General features: G+C 38.1%; 1 protein-coding gene across 1 annotated transcript in view; it reads right to left on the bottom strand.

The window, feature by feature from the left end:
* Positions 1-27043, bottom strand: part of ITGA8 (integrin subunit alpha 8) — a 113819-nt gene that overhangs the window by 16500 nt on the left and 70276 nt on the right. Inside the window, exons 24-27 of the mRNA XM_069006741.1 lie at positions 21892-21997; positions 19927-20085; positions 13820-13945; positions 10913-11026 (exon numbers count right to left, since the gene is read on the bottom strand). Of these exons, the coding sequence (XP_068862842.1) occupies positions 10913-11026; positions 13820-13945; positions 19927-20085; positions 21892-21997 (505 nt within the window). The remainder of the gene's footprint in view (positions 1-10912; positions 11027-13819; positions 13946-19926; positions 20086-21891; positions 21998-27043) is intronic.

Raw genomic sequence — 27043 nt, 5'->3', positions numbered from 1 at the left:
TGCAAGCCCTTAACCATCATTGTGGCTCTTAGCTGGACTTGCTCCAATATGTTCATGTCTCACTTTTCTCAGGGAGCCCAGGACTGAACTCCAGATCTGTTTCATCAGTGCTGAGTACTGAGGAAGATTCAATTCCCTTTGCCTGCTGCCAAATGCTCTTCCTCATGCAGCCCAAGAGGTTGTTGACTTTCTTTTCTGCTAGGGTACACACAGTGGGCTCATGTTCAACTTCATGTCCAGCAGAACTCCAGCATCCTTTGCTAGAATCCTGCCTTCCAGCTGGTTGGTTCCTAGCCTGTACTGGTGCATAGGATTATTCCTCCTGTGGTACAGGACTTTGCATTTCCCTTTGTCACACTATGAAATTCCTGCCAACTCGCTTCTCCAGCCTGTTGAGGTTCCTCTGAAGGGCAGTACAAAGAACTGGTATATCAATGACTCCTTCCACTTCACTACAATCTGCAAATTATCAGGCTATCAGGTTAGTAAGCATGATATCCCTTTTGTAAATTCAGGCTGACAGCTTCCAATGATCTTCCTGTCCTTGAGATGTTTGCAAATGGCTTCCACATTTGTTTCTCCACCACCTTCTCTTCTCAGGGGTTGAAATAAGATTGACTGACCTATAGTTCTCTGAATCCTCCTTGAAGACAGGTGTTACCATTTGCGTTCTTGCAGTTTTCAAGAACTCCCCCCCAATCAGCATGAGCTTTCAAAGATAATTGAGAAAGGTCTCACATTGTTGTTGCCCCTCCTGCAGGACTTGTATTCATCAGGTTCCCTGGACTTTTGTATGTCCAATTTGTTTAAATGTTCCCCTATCCTGATATCCCTCCTCTGAAGATAAATGTTGATAGCTGCAAGTTTCCTCTCTGGTTGCAGAGGCCTTGGATTACTGTATGCAGGTTTTACCAGTAAAGACAAAACTGTGGAGGCATTGAGTAACTCAGCCTTTTCCATGTCCCATTCAGTAGAAGACCCATATTTTCCTTAGTCTTCTTTTGGCTGCTGATATAAAAGCCTCCTTAATACCCTTTAAGTCCCTTGCTAGGCTCAGGTCCTGGTGGGCTTCTACTTTCTACTAACTCTGTCCCTGCATTCTCAGACCCTCTCTATATTCCTTATCCAGCTCCTGCACTGGGTCAATTGACTCTGCTTCCACCTCTTTCGTGTTTCATAGAACCATAGAATCATAAAGATTGGAAAAGATGATTGAGTGCAATCTTTAACCTATTACTATCTTTGTATGTCTGAGTTGTACCAGGATGGTAAAACTCCCATTTGTCAGGATGGACAGTTCTTGAGCTTAAAGGAGGTGATTCTGATCCTGAAGAATCAGTAGTTCTTCTGGAACTCTCTTTTTTCTGGGATCATCTCCCATGGACTTCTTCCAAGCAGATCCCTGTAAAAGGTGCTCTCCTGAGCTCCAGGGCTGTAGTTCTGGTATTTGCCTTGTCTGTTCTCCTTTCTAAAAGCTAATTTTCTCTGCAAATATGTGAGGGTTTACTGGTGATAAAAAGCCAGCACATTTATTGCCTTCTGGAACTCATTTGGCTATGCCATAATTTTGTTCTTTTAAAATATTGAGAGCAGCTGAATAGTTATTATCAGAAAATTCAACCTCTCATTGGTGCTTACACTGGGAAAGAGCAATACTAAAACATCTGTCTCAAACAACTACACAGAGATGGTCACATAAGCTGTCTAGCACAGCATCAAATGAAAGGGAGCTACCTTTTTTATGAATAGAGTTTGGAAAGAAAAATCAGACTTGGTAAGTAAGTTTTATACACTTTCATGATGCTGATCATCTATGGAGTGATATTCAAAAAAAATGATTTTTCCTTATCACCTTAATTATTTTCCATTTCCAGACTCAAACCATTCTTCATATTTTATACTTCAGCACTAGATTCCTCCTCACACAAAATCTCAGCATGTTTCTGTTGCTGTGCATTCAGAAAAAAAAATCTGAAAAAGCTTTATCTTTTCAATCTTAAGCAATTCTTATTATGCAGGATTCTGGATATGATTATATGATTTATAAAAGTAATCTGTAATGGAGAGAGCAGAATAGGTTATATTACTGAAGAAGTAGACATTAGACATTCAGACGGATTGGCTAAGGTACAGTAAAGGCATTAACTCTCTTGAAACCTCCTATAAAGGAAACACAGCACTAATGGAAAAATAAAGCCTTTCACCTACTATACATGGCTTATTTCATTTTCAGCTTATATCAGCAACAAGAACACGAGAGGAGTGTACTTCCTGTGGATTAATGCTTGGCTTGGGTTAATAAGCTTGGGTTGTGACCACAGCTATCAACTCGCCTCAACCCTTCATTAGGCTCCTGGAAATACTGGAATACAGGAATGGAGACTATAAAAGACTAGAGGGTATTTTCCTGCATTTACAGAACTACGTGTTTGTGGCAAAGAACTTGAAAACAGTGACTGTGGTCAACACTGGTTGCAACCAGGATTGTTATTTGTACTAACACCTTTGAGATAGAAGCAGCTGTCTTTCCTACAGCGTTTTAAATAATTCTCAAGCCAATTGTAAGAAACAGCATTTCTTTACATACCATTTTTTAAATAGTGTATGTTTAAATATTCAGTATTTACTGGAAGCTGCAGGACTTGTGGTTGGAAATTCAAGCTGAGGACTTAGTCATGGCTCAGAGGAAGGGGAAGAAAGAATTTGGTATTTGTGTCAGTGCTTAATGACCAACAGTAGACAGCCCAGCCCTAACTACATTGACCTTTTGTGTTAGAACAAGCAGAATCTGATCTTGTGCTCCTTGCTGAGACAGTAGCTTGCAATGTTCTGGGAAGAAGACAAAACATGGCCATCCCCTGTGTTGCCTGGGTGGCAGATCCTGCCGATGTACTTATTAAAGCTTCTCTCTCTCTACATGCTTTTGTTTTACAAATAGATTTTTGAATTGAAGCCTTTGTTTTCTTTAAAAGTTGTGAGACAAAAAAGCAGACAGAAATGAAGGAAAGTGTTCCCAATAAATATTCAGTGCAGTGTTTTCCCAAGTACAATTGAGACCAAAATAATGTGAGAAGTGCTGGAAAATCTTTGACAATTTGAAGGACAGTTTTCCAGGCTCCAGTGGAATGCTGGTGCTTTCTGCAGACCTACACAGACCTGCTGACCCCCTCAAGGCATCTCTAAGGCATGTGGGCACCATGGTCAGAGAGCACACTGAAATGCAGAGACAAATCTGGCTCCCAGGGAGCTAGACTGAGGGTAGGAGGAACAAAACCTTTAGCAGCCTAAAGACTGGCAGATCATTGCTGTTCTGCAGGTTCTAAGAGTTCAGCTACTGGAAAAAGTCCCAAGAACGACTCTGTTTCATTGCCTCTAGGGAGAATTGTTCAGGCTCATGGAAATCCTTTTCCTTCTGCTTAGATGTAGCCCAGTGAAGTCTCCCCAGCTGAAGTGCACGTACTTTCCCTATGGTGAGCTGCATGCTGTGGTGGTATTTTCACCACAAGAACTTATGACTTCTGCACATGGAGTTCAGTGCTGATACAATATTGGCGCTGTTTGATTAAAACTTGTTCCCTTTGTGTCTGCTGCAGTCTGGCACACTTTAAAGGCAGGAGGGTAAGCAACACCTTTTAAATACATGCTTTGGGAATTCATTAGCTCGCTTTCTTTGACCAATACATCCCAAGACGTGAACTGCTGCCAATAGAGTAGCTCACATAAATGCTGAGAGTAGAGCTCATAAAACTACTTGTTCTTATTAATTTGCTTAAAAATGTACATGTGACTCTGTGCATGGTCAAAAAGTATTTGTACTATTTGTAGCAAGAGGATATGTCCACCCAAATATAGTTCTGACCAAAGACAATACTCTGAAAATCAACACAACCTTCTCTCTATCATTATATTATTACACTTCACATATTATATTTTTACATTAATTTTAATTGCCTATTTTAACTTATAATAGAGGCAGCTGTTTTGTCATGATTCCAGAAGACTTCAATATACAGATTATGATGGTTATCAATTTAAGATGTTTATTTCTTCATATACCTAACATTACCTATACTGTAGCACATCTAGGAAGAGTCTCATGTTCTCCTCTTGTTAACATTGAAACTATTTTAAATAAAAATAAATGAAAACAAAACTAGCCCACACCCAAAAGACCTCCAGTTAGTTCAGTCCCTTGCAAATGTCTCTTTCTTTCTAGCCTTCATTCCACATAAACAATCAAATCCAGTATAATATAGTATTTTTGGCCACAACCAAAGTTGTGGGTTTTACTTAGGTTTTTTTTTCAAATAACAACAGTTTTTTGGTGTAACTGAAAATTTTGTTCACTACTTCCTCCTTTTGTTGTTATATGTGGCTTGAAGGGCAGTGCATCAAATTTTTAGCTTTTAATTCTCAGTCTGAGTTAAAATAATCTACTTAAACTTCCATATATGGCTTATATATGGCAATGAATGAGGGCACAAGACATGTCTCTCACTAATTTTTCTGCTTCCCCACTTCCATCCACAGACAGGGAATTTAGGTTGGCTGCAGAATTATTCTTTGAAAATACTAAGCAATCTTCCCTTGACTGAGATGTTTTCCACTGGACACAGAAAGCAGTTCTGTGCTGGAGGATGCTGAGGATAGAAATTATTGTTCCTTCATATTCCACTTACAGATCGAATAATTGCCCCCATAGTAAAGACGAGAGGAAAAAAGTGAACACATGAAAGATCTTATACAAGAGGATCTCTCACCTCTCATACCACCTCCACCACTTCAACTCTGTTCTGAGCTCCAAGCCTCTGCCAACACATGTGCTGCACAGTCTGTGTGGCCCCACTGCACAGGCTATCTGCACTCATCCTCTAATGGCCTTTATGCAGCTAAACTGAATCCTTACCACAAAAGCATTACTTGGGCAAGAGAACTTCTACCACACTAAAGAGGCGCTGAGTTCACCAGTAATAAAATACAGAGATTCTCAACAAAACTTCTCATCATGGAAATACAATTTGAGCATGTACTCTAACAGTGGTGACAGCTCCAGGTTCCAGGCAATGAAGGCAAAGATGGAGGACAAGACTGGGAGAACTTGTAGTTGATGGTCCAAACCAACAAGGTATTACATCATTGTCTTCCTTGTTTTCTATACCCTTCCAGATCTCTCAATTTCTTTTTATGTCCTTGATGCAGCTTCAGCAGAAGGGAACAGCATCATTTTATAAAGCAGGGATGTGGGGCCTCTCAAGCTGAATTTGAATTGAATTTGTGTCTTCCAGTCCCGAATTCTCTAATCATTAGACTACCAGCTCTTGCTTCTGGCAATGAATATGGAATAAACCAAGTCCTCTTAAAATCTTTCAACTAATTCTATAAGTACCTTCTAAGCAATTTTTGGATTCTGTGTTCAGAGAGGGTGGACATATTCCCACTTAATTCTGATTTGGGTGCCTATCCTCCTGATAAGGAATACCGCTCATGCACCACCCTGATGGTTAGTGCAGGTCACTTTGTCTGAGGTATCTAATTTTCTCCATGTGCTGAACAGGGAGCCTAGGCATTTAGTTTCAGGTTTTGGATACCAGTTCTGGGGCCAGGCAGTTAAGATATGGGTGTTGATACATCAAGCATAAATTTCCATTTTTAGGCATCTAAAAAGAAACAGGATCAGTGCATGTTCAGAAACATTGAAATAATGAGTATTTAACAGAGAAGCCAAAATATGACTTTGGGTACCAAGAGAGCACCCAAATGCAGTGGTGCTTCTCTTGTTCTCAACTTTTTCTGATTAAAACTAGATTTTTCTCTCCTCTAACTATTAAAGTTCATGTGTTCAGGAGTGCCAAATTCATATATCTGGAACGGTCAAAAAGTCAAGAGAGAAACAATACAATTATATTCAATAACATTAAAAGAAAATAAAATAAACTTCAAACTTCTCGGGAACTTCACATGCCCTCTGTGTTCCTTTTACATTACTGCCTCCCCTAGCTCTCCCAGAAAGTGATTTGTATCATTATGAGGAATTTTCAGTACAGGCTGAAATAATAGCTAAGAATGTGTTGAGTTCCACATCCCACGATGTTATAAGTTCCAAAGAGCCTGGAGCCGGATGGCTGTCACAAATCAGACAGATGATACAGATTCATCACTTAGAAATGCATTTTCAAAACAGATGTTTTACTAGACAACTCCTGAGTTTTATATTAAAAAGCATCAATCTGTTCAAAGAATACTGGACCAGATCCCTTCAGGTCTCTCTCAGATGACTCAGAAATATGATTAGACAAATGGGGACATCCTGGAGCCCCATCAGAACACAACGTAACAAACCATGTAAGGTTGCACAAATCAGGCTATTATTTGCCTGATCAGCAAGTCTGAATTCAAAAGTCAGCTTTACTAGAGGGTTCATATTTACAGCCAGACTTTGAAGCTAATCCAAAAAAGTCTGTGATTCTTCTTGGCCTTTGCACAATGTCTGTCTCTATCTTTGTTGGCTGCTTGGGAAATTTGGGCTGCTTTATTTACTCAAACATGTCTAATCATTGCACGTCATTTAACTGTTATTTGTTATGGGAGTTTGGGGTTTAAGGTGACAGATTACAACTGTCAAGAGACAACATGGTCAGCTGTTGCCAGTTAAACTAAGTGGAAGAGGAAAGAGTCACTTAAACATGACAGATCTTTTGTGGCAACAGAATATACAGGCTGGCCCATGTAACTTCGATGGAAAACATTAATTATTTCATCCTAGCATAAATCAATCACTTCCAATAATATCCTTCTCAGGTTTGCATTAGCATATCTATAAGGAGAAAATTACATGAAAAGAGCATCATGACACTGTGTTCTTGGCTTTAATGAGCACAAACAATTTCTTCTGCAAATCATCATGTCTTCATTTAGATTATAGCACAATTGAGGAATGTTGTACATCACCACTATGCTGCTTTCTTTGGCATATGAAAATTTTTACATTAACTGAATGTGCAAAAGAGGTTGCAATGTTGCTCTAGATTTTTCCCCTAATTTTCTTTACAAGACCATGACAGTGGGCTTCAGTTTGGCGGCCCTAGTCCTTCCTGGTTCACAATAATCTCATCCTGATTATTTTGACTGCATTTTAATCCTCAGTTTGACTCTGCAGATTTCAGCCTAGTTAACAACAGCTGCAGACTTACTAAGAGCATATTATGTCCTTTTTAGGAAACTAATTATGTTCTACAGTCTTTTATAGTGATGGCTGTATAACTGTTAATTTTAAAAGGGGCTGTGAAAAAGGGAACTGTTCTGAGATGGGTGGAAGGAAGACAACCAGACCCTAGGACATTTTTTATGGTCTCCAAGTTTGCATGTGAAGTAGGGATCATGTTATTCTGGCAGTTATTTAGACATAAATGGGGGGATGCAACAGTTCTCTGGGGACTACCTTTTTCTACTTAGGAAAAAACTCTGTTGCTTTGAGTGGAGTTTTTCTGATTCTTAACAAGACTTGCAAGTTACTATTCAAAGAACACAGAAATGTTTACAGGGAAAAGGTAAAACCACAGCCTGTAAAAAGTCTTATTTGATAGCAAAGGTATGTAAGGCCAGTGGAGTAAGCAGATGTTCTGATACTAGTGTTTTCCATGAAGTCTTTCCATCCAGTGAATCTACAGCATGGCTCATCTTTGTCCCTGCCCACAAGCTGGTGTAACATTCCCTCTCTGCCTGGAGCTCACCAAGTGAAGGCAGGTGCAGGCAAAGCAAGCAGGATTTATTAAGGAGAAAGAAGGAGCTAAAGGGACTGCAGCATTGGCATTGGTTGGTGTGTTTGCACACACCCATGTCCCAAGGGCCAGCTTTGACCCTTCTCCCCATGCAGATCAGGAGGAGAGATGATGTTTCAAGTCAGCTGCATAACGCATCCTCTGAAGATACCTTTCTGTCTTGTCACTGTCTACAGTGTTAGGCAACCAGCTTTGGCATCTAACTTTCAGATTAATAAAATTACATAAAATGAGTTCCACTGCTCTTGCATTAAACGTGCCACTGAATTTCATGCAGTTGTACTTGTTCTGAACCTAAGTCAGGCTAACTAAGGTGACATCCTAGAAAAAGATTCTGTTTTTACTGAGTCACTAAAAAAAGATTTCATGTCTTCTGTAGGTAGTTTATTCCAATTGTTACACATCCTCTGTCATAGCCAAAAACTCAGAGAAACTGTTTCTCATTAATTTTGCTTGACTTTAATCTCTTACAGATATTTCTTGATAAATACTAAACTAGACTTAGGTAAATCTTTATGAGGCTAATTCCCACTGAAACAGCTGTAAATAGCCTAGAAATTTCATCTAAGGATCTGTGCACAGGGTGTTTTCACAAGACCTTCTTTTTGGCTCTTATGGAGTTAATTATATTTCATCAACAGAATGATGAGGAGAAAGACTCGACTGGATCCGGAATATGTCAGGCTCAGTTCCCAGTAAGGAAGGCAGCTAAGGAAGCTAAGCTTTATCTTTTGCTTGGTGAAGAAAATGATGAAGATTCTCTATGTTAATTCTTGCCCACTGCAGTGCTCAAAGTTGTCACACATTGTTCCAATCAAAGATAATATCCCTGCCTCTCTGCCTGCCTTTGTGCATTAGGAACAGAGAACCAGTGCAGTGAAGTTCTTACCCGAACTTAACAGGGACTAGCCCGTGTGAGATTGCCCAGTAGTCTCTTAATGGAATTAAAAAAATTTGGAATCAAATTCCCATCCTATTTCTCAATAGGTATGTTTTTTCTACAGCTGCAGAGATGCTTACATACTGCAATTTTCTGTCCTTTGCAAAAGCTTGCACCAGACGATGTCCATCCCAGCTCACAGATTTGAAAGGACAGAGAGACATCCAAGCTGTCATGCTTTTGGCCCTAAATTTGAACCAGAGCTTGCATTTTTTTTTGCACTTGCGGATTACTCACTCAGCAAACCCAAATAAGGTACATCCAGTCTAGAGTATGAAACACTATTGTTAAATATGCTTCTTCTTAAAAGTATTGTATTTGTGTTAATGGAACTGAATGAAAATTTCTTGGGATTGATTGTTTATAGAAAGAAAATGCACTGACAAATGAGGAATTAGTTCACCTAGTATCTGAAAGGATGTCTCTTGTTAATGAGCTAGACAAAAAATCTTTTTTTCAAGCAAGGTCAGATAGCAAGGACAGAACTTAAGCGCTCTTCAGTCATAGTGGTCCTATAACAGCTTTTGGAGAAGAAACACACAATGTGATCTGATGCCCTGACAGATAGAAAAACCTTTCAGGTCATCCTTTCAAGTAACCACTGCCATAGTCCTGTACACAAAGAGAGACCAGTGACTCCCCCCAGAGTTTGCACCCATTATGGATTTGAAACAAAGGTAGTTATCTACTGAGCTGGCATTCAACTTTCTGGAAATACTATTCTATCTGCTCTCATTTCTCCAGGAAAGCAAGTGAGGATGAATTTCTTTTGTCTGCTTTCATGTTTGAGGGAAGGGAGAAATTAACTTAAAAGGTGTGAGAAGCTTAATTTAAAGCTGTAAACCAAAGATCCTCAATTCTTGCCAGGGTAAGAGGTACCCTGCATACAAAGAATTGTTCTCCCGCAGCTATAGGGAACAGAGGAAGGTTCTTGCACTCCAGAAAGACAGGAGAATTCTAAATTGAGAAGGAAGGTGACAATAAATCAGTTTGACCAAGATAGGAGCTGCAGTTATTTCCTAATAACAGCAAACTGAATTATAAATTTCTCAGTGTACTTCCCAGTGTTAAAGATATGACAACTACGCAGTAAGTACAGACACATGGCCAGCTGTGAGGTAACAGCTCACAGTGCAATTCCTCTGCCTTACAGAATCATAGAATAATTTGAGTTGGAAGGGACCTTTCAAAGTCATCTGCCGTAAGCTTGGACATCTTCAAATAGTCCAGGCTGCTCAGAGCCCTGTCCAATCTGTCTTAGAATGTTTCCAGGGATGGGGCATCTGCCACCTGTCTGGGCAACCTGTTCCAGCATTTCACCACCCTCAAGGCAAAAAACTTCTTTCTTACATCTAATCTAAATAGATCCTCTTTTAGTTGAAAACCATTACCCCTTGTCCTTTCACAACAGGCTCTGCTAAATGATTTCTTCCCATCTTTCTCATAGGACCCCTTTAGGTACTGGAAGGTGCTATAAGCTCCCCCTGTAGCCTTCTCCAGGCTGAACAAACCCAACTCTCTTAGCTTGTGCTCATAGGAGAAGTGTTTTACTCCTCCCGTCATCTCTGTGGCCCTCTTCTGGGATCACTCCAACAGGTCCCTTTATGCAGTGTGAATATAATCCTGAGAGCAGAAGTTGGAAATGCAAGAATTTGCAAAGGGAAGTTTATTTTTCCCATGGCCTACACTGTCCCTTCTTTTAGTAGTAAGACAGATTGTCACTACATGAGTGTCATGTATCATATGAGCTTGATACATACTACTCGTCCCTAGATTAACAGAGAATGAATAACAATGAATTTTTAAGATGGACATAGTGTATATGATATGCAGTATGGCTCCAAGAAAAACCCTCCATTGGGAAAGAGGTTACAAATGCAGAACACATCACTGAGACCTAAGAGATTATTGATTTGGGCCATTCCAAAAAAGCTGAAACAAAACCAAAGGTATTTAAAATAATCTTGGTATTTTCAAGTAGGATTCAGGACACAAATTTGAGAAGGAGTGATAGCAAAAAAAAGAAAAGTAAGCAGCATCCAAACAACCTGGACAGGAACCAGAGAGATGTTATCTTCAAAGACAGTGGTAACAAAAAGTATTTGCATTTGCTCCATTTAATTTAATCATTTATATTTTTAAATAACTGGTCACAGAAAAAAAAAATAATATGTGTATTGAAAGAGATGATTACCTCCAGGAATGTTTGTGCCCAGAGCCGGGACCTGATTTTTAGTGCAGCACTCTTTCCTCTTTCCAGCTGTCCCACAGTGCACGAAATTAGGACACACTTCACATTTGTGCAGTTCTGAGCACAAAATAAAGGGAAGTCATACTTATGCTTTGAAAACAAATAAAATAATTTTCAAATGCTATAAATAAGCAAAACAAATCAACTTTCCCTAAAGAGCTAAATAGCCTGAAATCAGTAATTTCATCTAATATACATGAGATACCCTATGAGTCATTGTGATAACTATAAACCAAGGAGCAGATTCTTTTTGCATCATCAATGAATACAAACACCTTCCTGTAATAAAGAAAATAAAAGTAATAATTTTCAAAAGTATCTGCTCTGAAGAACTCTTAAAATTTCCAGGCACCTACCAATCCTTTGAAGCATGTGCTTTTTCTTCACCTATCAATCACTTTATGATTTCAACACTTTTTTTTTCTGTTTTCTATGCATGAAGTGTTTATATTCCTAAATCTTTCCCCTTTTCTAACTCTCCTGGTTTTCCCACTGATATTTACATTATAGCAGCCAGAACTTTTGCTGAGATTCATTAGTTGCTTTACTTGAAACTTATTGTCCATGAAACATTCCTGATGAGCAGTGATTCTGGCTCATTTACAAGGATGAAGGCAAAAGCCAAGCATTGCAACTCAAAACTATATACTCTTAAAGTCTGCCAGGAGAATGTCACACTAAAGGTTAAAAGCTGACTAGAAGCCACTGAAGGGAATGAGCAGAGTTTCATGGGGTAACTACAGAAATTATGTGGTTGTTTAGGGCATAAAAAGGAAAAAATCTCATTAAAAAATGATTAATGTGTGTGGAAAAAATAAAAATTTTTGTATATACAAATGGGTTTTATCTGAAAAGTTTTGTTTGACTCAGGGGAAGGCTGAGGTTTCAATTGATTCCTATTTTTATAACACAGCAGAGAATCCCTCCCATGACAGAAGGCCTTATGACCTCAAAAACAAAGCTAAGTTTTCATGAGTATAATTCTCTAGTGAGAGTGAGAATGCAGTACCAATGCCCATGCTTCAGGAAATGAGATGATGATGCACGTAACAGATCTGAAAACACCCTTAAGGAATCCTCTGTTTTTATAGACAGCTTTCCTCACAAATCTCTGTCTTATCAGAGGATAAGCAGAAGCTATATGCTTAATTGCTGCTTTCTATATCTGCCTGAAAATGAAACTGTAAACCCTGGAACTTGCAACTATAAACTTTTTTTAAACTGAATATTTTAAAGTATCTGTTTATTTGGCTTTAAACATTCTCCAAACAGATTTATTTATTTTGCAGGAAGGAGAAGAGTTGTTTTCATTAATCGTATTGGCCAAAAACACACATTAGCAAAATAAATCATTAGTATGCAAAAAAGTCTACTTTTGGCTGACATTTTAGGACCTGAACACATATTTCTGTTTTTCTCAGTAATGCATTCAGCCTGTAGTGATTTTCAGAACAATGTCACATTGGAACTAATGGAAGAGAAACCAAATGTTTAATAAATGGTTGAAATAGAAAAAGAGGTTCTCAGAACATTTTGTCTCTCTGTGAAAATGTTTCAATGAAAATGAAATTACCTTAAAATTTCTAAAAAAAATTACGATTTTTAACAAAGAATTATCTTTGACCAGTCTTTTTTCCAGAACAACATTTATTTTCCATGTATACTTCCAACATGTCAAATAAAAAAAATAATTTTGATGCATCAGCAGTAGCTAATGCTGAAGGTGTGCAGAACTGGGACACTGTCTAACTGAACTAATGACACTGCTTTTCTATGCTTACCCTGGAAAATTTTTGCTATGTATCCAGTGGTAAGCACTGTACCCAATTCTATCCTAATTTGTGCTGATCAAAAGCATATTTTACTAGAAGACTGCTCATCAAAGTGCCAATTTCATATTACTACGTACCCCACTAAATATATTTGATCCATCTACATCAAGCAGCTGAAAATTGTCTGCTTCATATTTTAAGTTGCAGACACAGTGCATACTTCAGAACTTTGTTAACCCCTTCCAGTTGCTGCAGTCATTTTTATGCTGGCAGCCTATGAGCCTAGAAAGATGACTGAAAATTAAGATATCACTGGAGAATGAATTAAGTGTTCTGTGATAATGACTGGCCTGTCTTTGAAACTCCTGGAATTCTTCCTTCAGACCCAGTGGAATTAGATTCTTCCCAGGGTAATGGTTGATGAAAGAATGGCACAGGAATCAACAGTGATTACTGTTTATAATGGCTTAATCTGTGATTTTGTTCTTAATAAAAGTTCAGTTTTCATTACTCTCAGATTCTATCTTCTTCCTGTTAAAAAAATTGCCAGATTAACTTTCAGAAGAGTGTAACTATTCTATTACTCCAGAAGACTTAGGTTTGTGAGGTTCTTTGCTTCCTACCAAATTCTAGTGAGGTCTAGGAATCCAAGCATGAGTCTATAGTAAACAGCTTAATAAGAGACTAGACAGCATGAAAGAAACTCTGCTCAAGGTTCATAAAAATAGATGCAAAGCACTGACTGTGTGAATCCCTTGACTGATCTCAAGGTCATAGAGTTTGAACATTGCCTTTAGGGAAGGGCAGCTGACACCCACAGTACTGAAGTATGCTAAGGATGGCACTTTGAATGCAGGAGTGGAACAGAAACTCCTGAAAATACAGCCAAGTCCAAATACTCAGGTACCAAGCTGTCCAATCAGAACTATTGCCCTAGGAGAGAGAGCATTGCTATTGCTCCAGCATTGTCTGGACTGTTAAAAATGCAGTGACCTGTCCCATTTGCCTTGCCTGTGGTACCGTAGAGAACGTCATCTTTCCCTGCACAGTCCCAGTATATAGCTTTTAGATAGCTCACCAATATTTTTGCAGAGTTTTTCCTGTGAGGTTCTGCCACTGCGACATCCCTTCTCCTGATGTAATGAGAAATTGTGGAATTATATAAAAAAGCAGCAAGTTCAGGAGTGTCTTGTGGAACAGCAAACTGCAAAGAGAGAAATGGGAATGGTAAAGACATACGCATAGAATGAGTCTAACAGATTTATTCCCATCTCAGAGGTCTTAAATTTTGGATTAACACTGTTTTTTCAATTTAACAGCACAATCATGAGAATACACTGTTTTCAACTAGGATCATGATGAGTAATAGCACAGCAAGATATTGCCCAGTTACAGGAATTACAGTAGACAACATTTTTCTCCAATTTTACTGGTGTCAATTTCGTTGCTTTACTTAATTTTGTTAGACTCTTGGGGGCGGATTCTGATATATGTAATAGGATAAATTCATAGTTGTTGCATAGTAATTTAGTCATTAGTTTAGATCAGAATCTGCCTAATGAAACATACTGATTTTACCAGTTCTGGAAAAAAAAGGAAGTCTTGACTTCAAACAACACGATTTTTGATCATATAACAAATATGTTATAGATTTGTTTTGGTAAAAGCTCAACTTTGTAGAATGCAACAGTTTCTTCATTTCTAATCTCACATTAAAATACATTCTCTTCAGTTTTATATTTACAGATTTTTGTTCTTCAATTAAAACCTACATTTTTTGTTAGCAGTTTGTGTTTAACTTCTACACAGGACATTTATAGCTTCTTTCATGAAGCCTCAAAGAACTCCTGGAGCTAATTGCTACAGAAGGAAAGAAAAATTTTAATTCATGACAATCCAATAATGTAAAATAACAATAAAATATTCATGGAAGTTTACAATAAGATCTCAATAGGAACTCAACTAAACATAGCCAAAGCTATTTCTTAAGGACTTCATATTATAAAGAGCTATATCAGATCATTCTTATCATTCCTATCTTATCTTCCTTTAACTTCTGAACACAAAGTATCTTAAACAAATTCCTAAAGAAAATGTTTGTAATTGTAATAAATGTTGTAGCATTATATGGAAGAGAATAGCTATAAACACACAAAACCTTCCACACACTAATGCTGTGTAGTACTAGATTTGGAAAATTTGTATCATTTTGATGCCTTTTGATGCCTGGTCTTAAAATCAAGAGTCAAACACGGTTAGAAGGGGAAAAGGGATTTTACCTTGGTATTTATTTTAAGGATCCTTAGGTGCACACATCCAGGTGGAATGCACCCCAAGGCACACTGCAATGCACATCCCCCAAAAGATCTGGTATAACATTATAGGTTTTACTAATTAGCATATCTATCAAAGATTCCCCAGTGAGGGGCTCAAATGAGCCCCCCTCCCCAAGGAACCTTCCCCTGGATGGTTCTATCTTGGTTTACAGAATGTGTTCTGGAGAGGACCTTGGGGTCTGGGGCACACTGATCCCTAGCTATGAAGCTTCTAAAATGTTTAGTCTCTCAGCTTGACAAACAAGTCCAAGAATGTAGGCAAAAAGCACTAAGAATACAGAAGCTGTAAAAAAGGTACAACAGGGGTATAAAAGAAAAAGCAAAAAATCTTCATGGCATCAATTTATCTGATTTAAATTATAATGCTATAAACAGAACATGAACATTTGACATTGTCGGAGATCTTCAGTCAAAAGCGTCTTACAAAGTGAAATATATTATAATTCATTAACAGATGAAAACCCATTAAAAAAATAAGAATCCCCTTTTTTCCTGTTTTCTGTTGCTTAATCAGGTAAACATTGTCTATTTGCAATAAGGGAACACTTAAGCAGCTAGCAAATCTCTCCCTCTCAATGTGGTGACATGTGCAAACTCTCCTAGAATTCTTTCACCACCATATAGACTTTATTGATGACAAATGAAAAAAAACCCGCAACACAATATTATGTCTGTGAAGAAGACCTCAATATATGATCACAACAGATATAGATGTAGATTCATTTGAATACTAGAGGATTTTCATATTTACATTTTTCTTTTTTCATAGATCCTAGGGTGTTAGCATCTTAGTAGTGAATTTTTACAGCAAAGGTTCAAAACCAGCCCTGTGGTTAAGCGAAAACACGTGTCTCCTGCAACCATTTAAGAGCAGAATTTGTCCAGTGCCCTAGATGTCCGGGTTAAAGATATTATTTTACCCTTCTTGAGCTGGTCACATGGAATTGCACACCTGTACAATCTGTAGCTATTTTATATGCCACATATTTAGTACACAATATCTTAGATAGAGGATCATTCCCTCCCTCTAACTACAGCGGACTGTCTCAGTTTCCCCGCCATGGAAAACTGTACTGCATTATTCTCCTGAGCGTTATTACTTTAAGTAGGTTTCCAGACCTCTCCAGTTCTCCACCTCTCATCTCAAAACCCTCTTTCACCTTTCTCATTTTCTAGCCAAGCAATAGCATCTGTTGCTATGTGTAACTCCATCAGAAATGTTCTGGAAGAAGGCTTTGTGTAAAAGGTATTATTCAAGAGGGGTTGGTGACCATTCAAGAGCAACTCATTGGATGATATTATTTTTTCCTAAGACCAAGACCTAAACATAGTAGAAACAGTTTTGCACCATGAGGAGATAGTGCCTCTGGAAGGGATTAGCTCCTGCCACTCATGTTGGTGGATGTACCTTGTCCATGTGGTGAATTTTGGCTGTTATTTCACTGCTTCCCTGATAGATGCCTCACTTGTGGTACTACAGTGCTCAGCTATTGAGAATGTGCCATGTGTGTCACCCTGTATATTCTACCATAGTGGTACTTATAGGTACAGGTTTCATAAAAATGCTTTTCGCCATCAGTCTGGGAAAAAAAAGCAACCCATCAGGAATATTGTCTCAAGCCAAAAGTCCATGTAACTGAGCCCTCTTCTCATCACAGCTGCCTTTAGGAAGAGTAAGAAGGCATTAAGAATGGGGTATGCATACACAATACTCTCCTAATAATTTTCAGCTCCCAAATGTTTTCAGATCAGGGACTTCCTCATCTATATGAAGTTTTTGTTCATTTACTAATCTTCACTGGACTCTTCTTTTGGGAATTTATTTACTTTTCTCCTAAAATCATGTAAACTTTTAACCCTGACTACTTCCCTTTGGCCACAAGTTCCAGACACCTGAGACCTGCCACCATGAACCACCACTTCCTTTTGCTTGTTTTGAATCTGACTCTCCAGGCTTCATCAGATGCTCCAGTTCCTGCTCAGGAAGAGGCAGAGAACAGTCAATCCACACCCATGCTCTTCCTGCCACTACTCATTTTGAGGATCATTTTGATATGTGTGCATAGTCACCTCTTTTCTAGATTGAAGCATCCTAGTGTACTGAGTTCTGAGTTCTTCTGCAATGGAATCCATTCCATATCTTTGATAAGTACTTTTTTTCCTTTTTCACTTTTTTGCTCCTTTTTGCTCCATTTTGCACCTCTTCCAAGATTCATAATTTTATTATCCTTTCACTTCCCTCATGGCCTTCATAGGAAGATAAGCTACAGAGAAATCCCTAAACAAAAGTCTTCCCATGTGCACATAGGTGTGATTTATCTTTGTGGACTAGACAACAAAGCCTGAAGAAAATGTTTTTACAAGACAAGAAATTCAGCAATAGGGAGGAATACACTGTTTTGATTGAAACTGAACAATCTGAGTAATTTCAAAGGGGAAATGCCTCAGTGCCCTAAGAGAGCTAGATTCGTATATCCAAGAGAAGTCAGGCATTTAATGCCTTTAGCCTTATTTGGAAAATTGAGCTAAGCATCTTGCTATTTATACAAAACTTGAAGGAGCCTGTCTCTGTGTCCTCCTCCCATCTGAAGCCAATAGATAAGTATTACATATTTGAAACCTGATTTGTGTATTCATGCTGTTTAATGCTTTGAAAAACTGAAATAAGGAAAGGAGACTTAAATTCTTGCAATAGTGATTGTGGATCTAAAGCCATATTCTGCCACAACAGATGGACCATTATTACAGGAAAATTTCTCACAAACTTCATAGGAATTAAGCCTTGTTTATGTAACAGATGCAATCATTACCAAGTAGTAGAAGGAAAAGCAAACTAAAAAAAAAAATTAAATTAAAAAATATACATTGCCTGAAAATGTCAGTAAGAACTGTGGCAGTATTCTACTCAGCTTCTTAACTCAAACTTAAACAGAACACAGTGGCTAGGGCAGGAGGATGCTGAACTCCTTTTCACTTGCAACCTGATCTGATCAGTGAGTTTGAGAAGCTTGGCTTACAAGCACAAATGCAGCACCTCAGCTTCTTCCTCCTCACCACTTTTGAAAAAGAGGTGAAAATTAGGTAGAAAAGATATGTAGAAAAGATTCCGTCTCCAATCTTACTGTGCTTTGGGTATAAAATGGACAGACATTTATTATCTTCTGTTTCCTACCATGCATTTGATTTTTCTTTCTCTAGAGAAACTACATAAAAGGATGGAATTCCAATCCCTCTCTGGTTTCCTGGGTGAAACACAAAAATCTAGCCATACTATTTTTGGTAGACATCAATTTTTCTTTACTCTTTTAAGTATGTATTGTAGTTCTGTCTGTTTAAGCTAAAGACTTGACTTGTAGCTCCTGAGGTTATGAGCACTCTTCATCACTAGAAAGTTGTCTCCCCTTTCACTGAATATACCAAACTCAAACCCCTTCTGGTATGCAAAAGACGTGGAGCATTTTTAGCACTTGGAAGGCAACTCTCTCTGAAAGACGTTTAACAGGCTACTGGTTAAACTTGAGAAGTGTTGTTGTTTACTCCAGAAATGTCTGGAATCAGTTATGCTTAAAAACTTGGATACCTTGTTTTTGATGGTATAATACTGTTTTGCTTAATCTTCTGATTTTGAGCCAAACCAAGCTCTTTTGGGGGGATCTGCCATCACAAACATAGATCTTAAAACAGGAAATTGTCCAAGCAGCTAGGGATTGGGTTAGGAAAGCTAAAGCCCTAAGAGAATTAAATATGGCCAGGGATGTCAAAAACTATATGAAAAGCTTCTATGGATACTCAAAGGAAGATGAGGGAAAATGTAAGTCCCTTCCAGAAAGAAACAGGAGACCTGGTTACCCAGGATGTTTAGAAGGCTGAGATACTCAATGACTTTTTGCCTCAGTCTTCACTGGCAAATACTCTGGGCACACTCCCCAGATCACACAAGGGAGAATGAAGGACTGCCTACTCTAGGAGAAAGTCAGGTTTGAGAATGTCTAAAGGATCTGGAGGTGCACAAGGCCAGGAGAGTTGATGAGATGGATCCATGGGTCCTGAGGGAACTGGCAGATGAACTGGCTAAGCCAAAAACCATATCTGAGAAGTTGTGGCAGTCTGGTGAAGCTCTCACTGACTGGAAAAGGGGAAACATAACGCCCATTTCTAAAAAGGGAAAAAAAGGAAAACCTGTAGAACTACAGGCCAGTCAGTCTCACTTCTGTGCCCAGCCCAATCATGGAGCAGATCTTCCTGGAAACTATGGTAAGGCACGCGGAAAATGAGGAGGTGATTGATGACAGCCAATACAGCTTCACTAAAGGCTTATTGTGCTGGACAGGTTTGGTGGCCTTCTATGGTGGGGTCACGGTCTTGGGAAGAACAACTGACATCATCTACCTGCACCTAGAGAAAGCATTTGTCACAGTCCCAGATGACATCCTGGTCTCTATGCTGGAAAGACATGGACCTGACGGAGCACTCAGGGGATAATGAATGGGCTGTGTGATCACACTCAAGGAATTGTGGTCAATGGCTTAACGTCCAGCTGGAGACCAGTGACACATGGTGCTCCTCAGTGGTTGGTATTGGGACAGGGCACTTTTTGACATCTCTGTTGGTAGCATTGACAGTGGGATTGAGTGCACCCTTCTCAAAAATATTATGAGTACAGAAACCAAATATGTACCAAACAACGCAACAGTCGCATTAGAAACATTACAGACGACCTATGTCTTGCTTCTTACTCATGAAAATGATTTTGGGTTGTTAAAAGTTCCCAAAAAGTTCCATCCCATTGTGAAGTGTAGGCAAAAAACCCCAATTAAAATGCAGAAAGGGATGGAAATAAAATACTTACCTTTATTTGCATAGTATTAATAGGAGAGCTTGTTTGACAGTGCAATGGTCCATGTGTCTGAATGTGAAGAATATAAAGAAGAAATTCTTCTCTACTGGACACAGGCCAACCAACATGGAGAACTGTATTGTTGATGGCACTTGGTCCTATATTGTGCAGCTGTCAAAGAAACATGATCAGTACTTTCCAAGGCAATAAATAACAACAAAAAACACTGCAACAACCACTTAGATATTTTCAAATTCTAAGTGCACACTGCCTTGAAGGATTTAGGGAAGGATGTATAGATATTAACATCACTTTATTGATGGAGAATCTGTGGCAGGTAGGAGAGAAGAATCTCTCCAAATTAGTCACAAAGCCAATGGCAAATCTGGGAGAACAGTCTTTGCTGTCCAAGTCTGTATTCAAGAAATCCATCACCTTTCCCATTTTTTCCTACATATGAAGAGTTGAAATTATCTAAACAAGTATAAAAAAAACCCAACCCAAAACACTAGCAAAGAAACACTATAGAAATATGAACAGTGAATTTTAACAGTTCATACTTGAAAACAGTAGCCAAAACTTCAGAATACAAAAGAATCACATTTCAGGGCACAAGAATAGAAGGTAGAGCGGAACTTAAACTAGCTTCTTTGGTTAAGAACTGTATTTTCAAAACTCTCGATCTAAATTTCCTCAAAAGAAATAAAGGAACTAGTTTTCCTAAATCCTAAATTAACATCCCAGGATATTATTTTTTTCCAGGGAAAATTAACAAAGATAGAAATAATAAAAGTTTAGAAATCTAGGCTATTAAAATAGTTTCCTTGTATCAGTTTACAGTTTGAAAATAACTGATGACAACAGGAAGTCTGGACATGTGTTGTCACTGGGCATGAAGAGCTAAAGAAGCTGAACATCATGGACCTTCACGCAAAGTTTCTAGAGATGTGAGAACCTTTTTTTTTTTAATTTGCAGAATTTTTGTGACTGATTACCTTTAGTTAGAGCTAAATAAAATCCCCTTTCAATCTTACATCTTCTGGGAAACTGTCTAGTCTTTTTTACACTTTGCTGATATAAACCATGTAAGTGGTTTCCTTAGTAACTGTAACTAATTACAGTACTTATTTTAATACATTTGAAATCACATATATAGTTTCACAAACAACCCAAATGCTTGAGACAGGAAGATTTGTTAGGCATTTTTCAGTTTAGAGAAATGTGTTAAGATGAGGAATTCACAAATGATAACTTGTATTTTACAGTTGTATTCACTACACTTTAGCATGTCATGCAAAATTGTAATCTTACACTGCTGATTAAGCTCAGTTGCTTATATTTTCTCAAGTGCTAGTTTGTGAATTATAACCATATGTGAAGCCCTGTGTTTTACCCTCTAGAATAAAGGCCATCCATCAGATTCTAAGGATGGCTTCTATTCCATGTAGTTCACTCAATGCCTTTTTTTCTAAGCTGAACTCTTCTCTTTAAATTGATGAATCATCCATAGGAAAAAAACCAACAAAAATACAAGGTAAATATATGTGTACTTCAAACATTAAGAGTTATTTTCAATAGAACGTTTTCTGAGGTAACAAGTTACATGTATGTCTACTTTTTTTTTTCAGTTAGCTAGAAAGAAAACATTTTTTCCAGTGCACAGCTTCTGATGAGAAGATATTTGACATTGATTATAAGGAAATTTTATGGACTGTTTTTAATTTTTGTCAAACACCCAAAATGTTTATAAATCCCTTAAATATCAAAGACAGACTTCTAGCATAAACTAATATCTCCTCCACTCACATGAACAGATAATGGGGTTCTGAATTCCCAGATTAAATTTGGGTCATGTGCTAAAGTCAGAGTATTTACATTTGTGGCTTTATCTAGCTACAGATAAAGACAATAAACCAAATTCATCAGGAATTCAGTGGGGGCAGCGTGAGGTCCTGTGGCAACATACATAATTTTTACCTCATAGATGTGTTCTACTAAAGGACCAACTTCTTCTTCTTTTGTAGGTTCATCTTTGGGTTCCCAGTTGTGAAGTGGCAAAATAATTGTTGGGGGGTGAGACACTCTGTAATATACAAAACAGGTTAAAACAGTAACTGTTACCAGTGACTGACTGCATTAGTTTTAGAAAAAAATTAAGACCATTATAGAAAACTGAGCCCTCAAAGGCTTGTTATTTGGGCTTATTAATAGGAATTAGGTAAGGTGAATGCTACAATGCTTCCATAAAGTACTACCCAATCCTTGCAGATGACTGAGGGTGTGCATTTAATTTCATACTTCCCCTGATGGATTGACCTTTCCAGACAAGGAAGTAGCTCTATTTGGAGAGCGGAATCCAGTCTGTTGGGCATTTTTATCATTCTCACTGATGAGATATCTGAATACATTATCCACGAAAGTAAATAAATGTATTTTCCCACTTCCATTTAAAGCCTGTAGGTGTTTAGAGCTGTCCTGGGTTGAGGTGTATTCCATTACCATCCTCATGAGCAGTGAAAATCAGGTGGGGCAGTGTTTCTTGCATCCTCCCCCCAGACTAACTTGCTGTTAATGGCCCATCATTGTCCTGCTGCATGACTCAGAGATAACTCCCTCTGGACTATCTTCTGTTAATGAGCCTAATCAACACTTGGCCTCATGACTCATTACCCCATTGTGAGATGCTCCACCCAGAGGGAGGAACCAAGCATCCCATCGTGGATATAATCTGAGACTGAGCACCAGAGACAACCCTTCTCCACTGGATCTCCAGAGGACAGGAGCTACAGAGCCACCACCGGATCTTCTGAGGAAGAGCAGACCTTTTTTATTCTACAGGATCACCGCTTTAGAGGACTGCAACCACCACCCTGCCTAACCGGAACTCAGGTTGTATCTTGACTCTGTCAGTTTGAACCAGTGTGTTCTTTTAGTCTTTCTTTTTTTCCCCTTTTCTTTGATTTTTCCCCATTAAATTGTTATTCTGACTTGGTGCCTCCCACTGGTTTGTTTTCAAACTACTACAAACGCTATGCATCTTTCTTCCCTAGAATACATTTTTTGGTATTTATTTAACTGTTCTGATTGTAAATTTCTATAACCTCTGTTATTACTCTTTTAAAAAACCTTGCAAAATAGTCTATCTCATTTTACAGATGAGAAACGGGGATATGGTGACTTCCATAAAGTCATAATGGAAATTGGTGTATTGGGAAACACAATTCAGGACTAGAGCCTAAAAGAGTGCTCCAGGCTTTCCAACTGCTTTGCAAACAAAGTGGCATCTATAGCATTCCCTGAAATACTGTTGCAACTTGCAACATATAAATAAAACATAAACAAAGAAAACTGTCACTTAATATTTGACATCTTTCTTTCTGTCTGCTATTTTATTTTTCATTTCCTTCTCTAGCTGACTTTAAGAAAGTAGTCTTCCGTTAACATTTTTATTTGAATTGTGAACATTTTATTTCCCATAAAAACTGGAAGTTCATTGTACTGGTCCCATTCAGATGCCAACTAAACCTCACTCAGGTGCTCATAAGTTGGGAAATCAGATCCCAAGAATTTCTTTTACCATGGTAGGTGAATTCTGGCACAGACATCTGTCATCTACAAGTACTGCATGTAACTCTTGGTGCTAAAATGGTGTTACCCTTTCTTCACCAGGGTCAAGTCTCACTCAGTTTTGCTGGTTTACAGAGTCTTTAGCTGAAAGAAAATCTATAAAATTTCAGTGTTGGTTCTGCCAAAGCTGGAATTTTGCTAACAGAAAAGTGTTAAAAAACAATCTTTTTTTTTTTTTAGAATGTAACATTGGAGTAACATGATGGACTTTTAGGCACAAATGTTAATCACTTTGCAGTAGCCCTGCTACAGACTGCCCCTTGAAGAAACAATTGGATGGTTTTGTTGCAAATGCTGAAAAAATACTACTGGAAGAAACAAACAGTTCTTGATTATAGCTCTTACGTCATATACAGTGAATGAAATGTCTGAGGGAAAATTTTCTACAGTATACAGCTTTTCAAAGCAGCAAGAAATCCTAGAGAAGAACAGCTTAATACCATCCAGCTGAAGTACAACTCTTTGTGAAATTTGGTGTATTCTGGAGTATTCTGCTAACTCTTAATACTTCCTCAGACTTCAAAAGGCCAGCAGTTTGTACTAAAAAGTATGCCAGAGGACAAATTCACAAGCCCACCCTAATAAAAACCAAGAAACTAAACATATTCATTAAAAAAGTAATTTCTGATTAAGTACTTAGCCTAAGTTTCACAAATCATCTTTTCAATATGAATTTTAACTATTGATTGCTGTTGGAAAATAGGAACTTTAGGATGTTGTTACAAAAGCCAAGACACATAGACCCTTAAGCTACCACAAAAAACTGCAAATCAGAAGCTGTACATTGATAAAAAAGAAGGAACACTCAAAACTCAGTGTTTTCTATTGCACTGCCAGGGAAATATCCACAGCATTGCAAAATGCAAAGTATAAATTCAGAGATTAAATTAAAATTACTATAAAGCATATAAGAACATTTATTTTAACAGAATTTACAGTTATTTTGAGGACTTCTCCTATTGACATGAAAGTAGCAAAATTAGGTCAAATGAAAAACAAATCCACTCTTTTCACTATTTTATTTTGCATTTATCTGAGAATATTTTTAACATTTGAAAGATTTATTAGACAAGGAGTTTTCCTGGACTTTTAGGTGACAATTGCCGTCAAACAAGAGTACTGAAAAATAAGATAAACAAAGTATGGTCCACAAAAAAGGCTTATGTGGGACATACAATAAAAATTCTGCCGGCTGCAAATCCTATCAATCCAAATTACTTCCTTCCTGAATCTCTCATTCCCCTAGTGCTCTTTCAGCAGTGAGAGATAACAATGACAATACTAAAACTCCTACATTTTTATAGAAGAAAAAAGGTAAGCAGAATAATCAAATCTTAGCCAGCAACTAAGCAACTGCTTATTGAACTATCTAAGGAGTTATGTTAATTTTCCTTTGAAGAGGATATTGAAGAAGATGTCTTCCTTTTTCACAGAAAAAATATTTGCATGGTTCCACTGTGGAAGTATATCTGCATGTATGCATATATGCACAATTTCATAACTACTTACTTTTCTTCAGTAAAATGTACAATGCATCCAGCTCCACCTTGTGCAACTCTCTGAAGAGAAGTAGAGAAACTACTACAATATATTTTACAGTCCAAATGTGGACATAATCTCTCTTTTATTTTTATCCAGGAAATAGTGAGCAATTCTCTTGGAAGTGGATGTTTTAGGATCTCTGAGTAATTAGCAAAATCTGTCAACAAAGCAGTTGGGACTGCTATAGCTAATAAGAAAACTAAAATACTTAAGAGGAAAGAAACTGGAAGTAATTCAATTAAGTAATTCCTCTGTATATAATAACCTGTTTCTTAGCACTGCAGGCAGCAATTCCAGCAACTTTTTCCACTCATCACCAAGCTCATAAGAACTGAGGATTCTGTGGTCATTTTTTGCTCTATCTATTTACCTGTTACAGAACTTTTCATTAAAAAGAACACACTATGGCACAGAAAGAACACGATGGAGGCAAAGTTTCCAAGAAGTTTGCAAAGAATAGAGGTTTGGCAGATTTTTTTATTAATGTGAGGAGAAACTTCACTAAAATAATAGAATCCACAGCACTGGAAGCAACCCTTTCTGAGAAGTGCTGTCTATGTAACCATAAATGTTCCGGTCTGAAACTCCAGACAGTCCTTAGCCTGGGTGTTCACCCACAGCAACACCTAGCAGCCACTGGCTCCCAACATTTTCTCACACATCTGTAGCCCATTAAATAACACCTTCCATTCTTATTTCCTCAGCCTCTACTTCTTCTGTGTTACACATTTTGTATTTTTCACTTCTCTTCCTATCCAGCTCATTTCCTTAGATCACCACTAGCTACAGAAAATGAAATAATATTCTCACTTCTGTTCTTGTTAAACATGTTGTCTTTCAACTGCTCCTTTTCAGAATTAAAATAATTAACTTATGTCCACACTGCCTTTGAGTGCCAGCCTTTTTTTTCCACCTGACTAGTTTTAGGGTTAGTCTTTTAACCTGGAATACACTTACAAAATATGATGAAAAATCCTTTAAAAATCTCTCTGATTTAGACTGAATATTAGAGCAGATAGATTGCATATTAGAGCAGGAAAAGTTCTCTGTGATCTGCAAAATTATTTGACTTATTGCTAGCACTAGGTAGTCATATTGTCTCGGAAGTGACAACAATAAACACATTTTATAAATTAAAAACCCCATAAATAAATGCATTTTTATTGGTTTACATCTAAGGCAGCCCCTTGAGGTGCATCACTTAAGAGACATCTACCCCTCTTGCACCAGCCAAGCCTCAAGGCCTGACTGTGGAAGTGAATCTGAGCCTTGTAGCTCCTGTTCAACCCTTGCAGAGCTGGTAATGGTTAAGGTCTTGAGCTGTAGTTTCATAAGAGGAGATGTAGGAAATCTAATATCCCAGACAAAAAGCACTGGGGGAAATTACTTGCTTTAAAAAGACATCCTCCTGACTTCCTCCAGGATAGGAGTCTAGTTCCAAGATTGTACAGGGTAGTCTGATATTCTTATAAAATCTTAGAATCATTAAAGTTGGAAAAAACCTTAAAGATCATTGAGTCCAACCATAAAACTAGTACTGTCAAGTTCATTATTAAATCATGTTCCTCAGTGCCAGATCTACATGTCTTTTCAGTATCTCCAGGGATAGTGATTCTACCACTTCCCCAAGGAGCCTCTCCCAATACTCAAGGGCTGGGCACACTTTTCCACGGGACTCCTGGTTTGATATAGGCGTGTTACAGTATCCCCACTGTAACATTCAACAACTTCTTCTGTGAAGAAAATTTTCCTAATATCTAAATTGAACCTCCCCTGGTGCCACTAGAGGCCATTTCATCTCATCCTGTCACTTGTTACCTGGGGGAGGAGACTGATTCCCACCACACTACAACCTCCTTTCAGTTAATTGTAGAGAGCAATAAGGTCTTCCTGAGCCTCCTTTTCTCCAGGCTAAACACCCCCAGCTCCCTCAGCTGCTCCTCAGACTTGTTCTCCCGGC

Source organism: Aphelocoma coerulescens, chromosome 2, assembly GCF_041296385.1.
Source record: "Aphelocoma coerulescens isolate FSJ_1873_10779 chromosome 2, UR_Acoe_1.0, whole genome shotgun sequence".
In the NCBI taxonomy this organism is placed as follows: Eukaryota; Metazoa; Chordata; class Aves; order Passeriformes; family Corvidae; genus Aphelocoma; species Aphelocoma coerulescens.
The sequence above is the reverse complement of the archived record's forward strand: the minus strand, read 5'-3'. Positions and strand labels throughout refer to the sequence as shown.